Raw genomic sequence first — 6311 nt, forward strand, 5'->3', positions numbered from 1 at the left:
CCCGCCCCCGCCACCAGACGCGAACGACGCGAGCCTCTCGGACCCTCATCAGGGTGGGACTTGTCACTTGACCGGAAAGATTAGCCGACGACCGCGCGGATTTCTCGCAACCAGTCGTGCGGCGCCTTCTGTGCTGCATTCTATGATGCTTCCCGACCTGATCCGCGGCGTCATCGTGCGGTCGCCGCGGAGCCAACTTTGTGTCCGTCCGTCCGTCCGTCCCTGCTGTCCGGGAGCGTGCGCGCCAGCCAGCCGCCTCCCCAGCCCCAGCTCCACGCCACGCCACGCCACGCCACCCGTAGTTAGTCTAAATTATAAATGCGGCGGCGCGCCGCTCTGCGGGGCTAGTGGCGCGTCAAATGTGCAAATTACAGGAGCGTCGCGACGCGCCGAACGACACAATGGCGTCATTTGTGGGCGCCGCGCGCCACGCCGACCGCCACTACCGGGCTCGCCGCACCGGCGCGGCGATTTCGCCGCAAAGCATTTGCCAACGAAAGACGATGATGCTGGACGGGCGTTACTATAAAAAGCGCGTCGCGTAAATTTTACAGAAGACATTTTTACAGGGGTTATACAAACATACCATGACTCTGGGCGCCCAGTCCAAGACAGATTGCGGTTGGTTGGTGGTCGTTCGGGTACCAGCCGTGTTTTATTTTGTCCGAAGTTCAAGAATATTTCTTTTTTCCTTCTCAACCAAGAAGTAGGTCTGCGAGACGTCGCAGAGAAGGCTATACCAAACTTATCACAAACATGAAAGTAATAAAAATATAGCGTAGTTTAAAATGCCACAGCAGCATTCAGCGTGTAGAGAGAGGAACTTAAGTTTGCGGCCGTTACAGAGGTCGGGGGGAGGGGGGCAGGGAGCGGCCTTCGCCCGGACCGTGTTGGCCTCGCTGCGCCTATTTGACTTCGAGTTTGGCGAAGCAGTGTAAGAGAAATAGGGGTGGCAGCGCTCGGAAAAAGTGCCGCCGACTGTTTGCCAGCGCCAACCCCAGCCCCGGCGTGTTTAACTGTCACTCTTTATTGTGGAGTGTTGGGCTTTCGACTTCTTAATACATAAAACAGAACGACGCCAATCTGATTAGCCCGCTGGGAAACAAGGAGCACCGCCTGTTTAGACGGATGATGATGGGGACGGGGACTGTGTGCGTCTCGGGGGCGAACCAAACGAAAATGGGGGCTGATTACAAGCACTGCAGTCTGTCTCACTCCCACTCTCTCCAGGAGGGGCACGGCTGCACCTCTCTCCCCACCCAGCTGCCGGGCGTAGCCTCGCTACACCGACGTGTATCTCCGCGCACATCTCTCTCTTCTCTCTCTCTCTCTCTCTCTCTCTCTCACTCGGCCAGACTCACACACTTACTCTCCCCCCTCTGCCCCTATCTCTCTCGCTCTCCCTTAATCGTGGCTGGTGGGGAGTTAACGACCCCCTAGGCGCTCCTAGCTCCAGCCCGCCCCCGGCTCGACTCTGTTCCACATGGTCTGATCTCACCTTTCTCTCCCCCTCCTTCCTCCTTCCCCTCACCCCACCCACCCCCCGCACACACGCTGGCTGTCTGGGGCCCATGCTCAATGCAAGCCGCGCTCTTTAATGACTTTCGCGCAGCGCCTCTGCGCGCACCCCACCCCACCACGCCAAACAAGGGCCTGCCTCGCCCCGACCGCCCCCGCCAGCCCGCCAGACTGGAGCTAGCGGCTCGAGACATAAAGGAAGACGGAGCGAAGGCAGCGGAGCAGACTCCTAACAATGCGGTTTGGTTTCAATAACCTCTCCGCTCCTCTGCCGTCGCGGGTCGGGCCGGTCACGGGATGCCGCCCTGGTGCCGCCCTGGTGCCGCCCGCCCGCCCGGGGGTAGGCAGACCCGCGGGGCAGGCGCGCGCGGCGGGCTGGCCAGTGCCGCGCCCGCCCGGGCGGCGGACGAGATGCGGACGATTGCCGCCAGCCACAGCGGCTCCGACAGCATTGCAAACAGAAGGGATGATGACACCCTTAAAAGAAATACTCTGGTGAAAGAAAATCAAGTGCCTGGATGTCTAACTCTTGTAAATGTTCTTTTAAGTGAGTTATCATTTTGAGACAGTCCCCAAGACTGTCTCTAACCGGATTTTAACCAAACCTCGGCCAACCTCGCCAATTTGTGGTTCCTCCTATAACAGATGAACATCTGAATACACTTACTGTTACCAACGCGGCTCGGCTGGGCTGTCGCGGTCCGTGGTCGCTCCTCCCCCCTCCCTCCTCCTGCCCCTTACCGCCGCAAGAACGGCGTGTAACCGGGGGCCCCGCTGACCAACCACGGACCGTGATAGCCGTGAAGGTGAGAAAGCACGTGGATTGTTTGGGAAGTGAGATATGTAAAACAAATACCTCAAAGAGAGGATAAAAGTGTTCAGCTCGCGCGAAGTGCGGTTAGCCGCAGAGCAGCCATCGACCTTAGCGAATGTCTGTGTTCGCGTACTTCCACGAGGAAAGCCAGCAGTAGCACAGCACGCCCCTTCGAAGACGGGTAAACTACAAGACGTGCGTCCACATCGGATAGGTGAGTTGTCATTCATAATCACTTAAGAGGATCGTGAAGTCTATAGTGGAAGAGATGAGCGAACAGGCCAGTTCGAATTGGAACGAACTCAAACAAATTTAGTCTAAAAATCTTCGAAAATGTTACGACACGATTCGTGGAAATTTTTCCCGTAAAATCTATAACAATTTTTAACAGTGGCCGCTGAGATGGCGGTCGTCGTGAAGGCCTTACTGGCCTTGCTGTTGCTGGACGCCGCGCTGGCCTCCTCGTTCCTGGACATGGACTCCATCATCCCAGCGGTGGACCCGCAGTGGATCGTGGACCTGGCCGGGGCGCCTCTCACTGGCCTCTTAGCAGCGGTGTCCAGAGACTTCGACCCCCTGCTGGACCTGGATCCGGTGAGCGGCCGGAGGGCGACATCTGTTCCGAGGGGGGCACGAATGAGTAGTTGAGTCGACGACTAAAGCGCCCGCTGATGTGCAGGTAGAGCTCTCGCGGTACTGGGGCTACGACGCGGAGCTGCATCACGTGACCACGGACGACGGCTACATCCTGGGCATCCACCGCGTCAGGAACGTCACGGTCGCGAGCGCGGCCCCGGGTGCGAAGCAGCCCGTCGTCGTCATGGGGCACCCTCTGCTGTCCAGCTCAGCCGAGTATCTCGTCCTCGGCCCCGGCAAGGCGCTAGGTGAGCAAAAGCCTCGGCAAAACCAAATAAGTAACAGTATGGAATCTATGGCACGACAAAAGAAGTTTTCATTCCTTGATATTCCTGAACTTTTCGCAATCCGGAACAGCGTACCTGCTGGCCGATGAGGGCTTCGACGTGTGGTTGCTGAACGTGCGCGGGAACACCTTCTCGCTGAACCACACGACGCTCAGCACGAAGGAGGCTGCCTTCTGGGACTTTTCGTGAGCATTAACTTAGTCGGCTATGCCCGAGTGCGGTTTAATAGTGTGTATGCTGACGGCACGGTGCCCGCCTCAGGTTCCACGAGCACGGCACGCAGGACCTGCCGGCGCTGATCCAGTACGCGATGCAAAAGACGGGCCAGCAGGAGGTGCAGTATGTGGGCTTCTCCATGGGCACCACCATCATGTTCGTCATGGGCGCGGAACGCCCCGACGTGGCCAAGCACGTCAAGCTGTACACCGGATTCGGCCCGGTCGCCGAGGCCAGCCACTCCCGATCTGTTCCCTTCCGCCTCCTGCTCGAGTCCATCCCGGTGTTAGAGGTCGGTCGCTCGTTAACACGTTGAGTGCGTTGTGACCCACATCGTGGGTCACAGCATTATGTCCCACAGGGCGACGTGACCCACACGGTGGGCCCCAATGTATGGCGTTTAGAAAAACCTTCGGCTCCTGGGACATTCTTCTTTTTTTGGCGCCGCACTCAACGTGTTAAGGACCCGCGGGTCCTTCGCCCCAATGTTTTATTGGCCTTCCTCAGAAATGTTGGACAAATCTTGATCGTTGATTCGGTCGCAACAGCTGGCCGGGGCCCCGCTGGGCGTGTACTGGTTCCTGCCGAGCACGCCCGAGCTGCGCGCGACCGGGCAGACCCTCTGCGCCGACAGCGCCCCACTCACCCAGCCCCTGTGCGTGGCCATCATCGCCTCCGTGGGCGGCCGCAACGACAAGCAGACCAACACGGTAAGGACGAGCAGCGTGACCCGGAACAGACTCCGGAGCATGAAGTGGTAAGTACTGTTCAGCATGTAGGCGAGTGGACGCGTTGCGTCAAGGGACGCAAGACGCAAGGGGATAGCCGGTAGCAAAGCCCGAGGGGTCGTCAACTCCCTTCGGCCGTGTACGGAGGAATATATATTACAAGTAATATGTGTAATATCGGTAATATTGATGTAATATTGTGTAATGTCAGTATTATCAAGTAATATCGAGTAATATTATCTAATAGCATGTACTATCAAGTAATATTACGTAATATCAAGTAATATTACGTAATATATCAAGTAATATTTAGTAATATTCACTCTATTAAGTCTATTGTAAAGTGAAAAAAGGGGAGCCGAAATCCATTGGGGTTAGAAGTTTCTCGTTTTGGGTCTCAATACTGCTGGTTTAACTTGAATTTTCATCACAAAAAAATATATTCACTAGTTTATGAGGAAAATGTATACATTTAGGTAAAGACGAAAAACATGGTTTGGGTCAAAAATCCCACATGATGAAGTTTGAGAGATAAAAAGTTCAACTCAAGCTCAAATTGCTCTCAAAGGATGAAAGCACAAACGTATGTGAGGGATTCCTGATATTTTGCATATCAAGCTTTCCCGAAATATTTAAAGTCAAAATTTTAGAAAAAAAGGGGAAAATTTTGACAATTTGAAAAATGTTGCCTTTAAATATTTCTGGAGGGCTTGATATGAAAAATACCAGGAATCCCCCACATACGTTTGTGCTTTCATCCTTTAAGAGCAATTTAAGCTTGAGTTGAACTTTTTATCTCTGAAACTTCATCTTGTGGGATTTTTGACCCAAACCATGTTTTTCGTCTTTACCTATATTTTCCTCATAAACTAGTGAATATATTTTTTTGTGATGAAAATTCAAGTTAAACCAGCAGTATTGAGGCCCTTAAACGAGAAACTTCTAACCCCAATGGTTTTCAAAATCATCGAGGCTGTTGCCATCAAGTCGTCACCGCTGACTCGTGCAGTATCGCAGGTGGTTTCCGCGGCACCACCAGAAACAATTCTGAAGTGTGCTAAGTTGCTCGGCATGTACAATTGATGTGAAGTAATAACGAGTAATATCAAGTAATATCGAGTAATATTGTGTAATATCGGGTAATATTGTGGAATATCGGGTAATATTGTGGAATATCAGGTAATATTATGGAATATCGGGTAATATTGTGGAATATCAAGTAATATGTGTAATATTAGAGTAATATTAGAGTAATATCAGTCCGTGTACGAAGGAATATCGGAGTTGACGACCCCTCGGCAAAGCCCGTCCACACGGCTGCATGCAGTACAATTCTCAAAATTTTACAGAATCGGTGGGCCATCCTTTTTCAAAAATTAAGATAATTGGGTCTCTTTGTAATAGTTGGTATGTGGTTGAATCCAGACGCTGCTGCCGTACATCCTTTCTCGGTTCCCGGCCGGAACGTCGTTCAAAGTTTTGGACCACGGTAGACAGCTCCTCGTACCCGGTATGGTGACGGCAGTTATGTCGTATATTTTATGAGTCCGCCGCCCATGTTGACTGATTCTGTTTTGTTCTGGCGTTCAACTGACTATAGGCTTCCATAAGTACGATTACGGGACAGACCAGAACCTCGCGCGTTACGGTCAGCTGACAGCGCCCAGCTACAACCTGAGCAACATCTTCGTCCCCACCAGGCTATACTACGGGCCGAATGACCTGGTGGCAAGCCCTCAGGTAAGCAGCGGTGTTGGTCAGTTTGACTTGACGACGCATGGAGCGGCGGCGTGGGCACCTGCTGCTGCCTGGCACCGAGTGCTCCTAAATCCTTATAAAGTCGAACTTTTTATCATGAAATTCATTTTAAAAAAATCTCGCTCGCTTCGCTCACGTTCTTCAACGATCAATCAGTCTAGAAATGCTCCTAAAATCAAATCGAATGATCGAAAGACGACCATATGTGGGGCCTGCAGGTGGTGGCTAGAGCTCACGGAAAAAAAAGATTCGTAGTCGCAGCGAATACATTGGCTAATTTGGTGACAGCCAAGAAATTCGCTGTGGCACCTATGAATTAGTTGTCAGAGACAAGATTTAGTTGCCACGGCGAAC

General features: G+C 52.8%; 1 protein-coding gene across 1 annotated transcript in view; it reads left to right on the forward strand.

The window, feature by feature from the left end:
• Positions 1–2405: 2405 nt before the first annotated feature.
• The window catches only part of LOC113206472 (lipase member J-like), a 10098-nt gene continuing 6192 nt past the window's right edge, over positions 2406–6311 (forward strand). Inside the window, exons 1-8 of the mRNA XM_052270234.1 lie at positions 2406–2546; positions 2724–2926; positions 3012–3216; positions 3326–3440; positions 3517–3763; positions 4020–4181; positions 5625–5709; positions 5800–5939. Of these exons, the coding sequence (XP_052126194.1) occupies positions 2735–2926; positions 3012–3216; positions 3326–3440; positions 3517–3763; positions 4020–4181; positions 5625–5709; positions 5800–5939 (1146 nt within the window). The 5' untranslated portion in view covers positions 2406–2546; positions 2724–2734. The remainder of the gene's footprint in view (positions 2547–2723; positions 2927–3011; positions 3217–3325; positions 3441–3516; positions 3764–4019; positions 4182–5624; positions 5710–5799; positions 5940–6311) is intronic.

The sequence above is a fragment of the Frankliniella occidentalis genome, unplaced genomic scaffold, assembly GCF_000697945.3.
Source record: "Frankliniella occidentalis isolate FOCC.00 unplaced genomic scaffold, Focc_3.1 Scaffold114, whole genome shotgun sequence".
NCBI classification, from domain to species: Eukaryota; Metazoa; Arthropoda; class Insecta; order Thysanoptera; family Thripidae; genus Frankliniella; species Frankliniella occidentalis.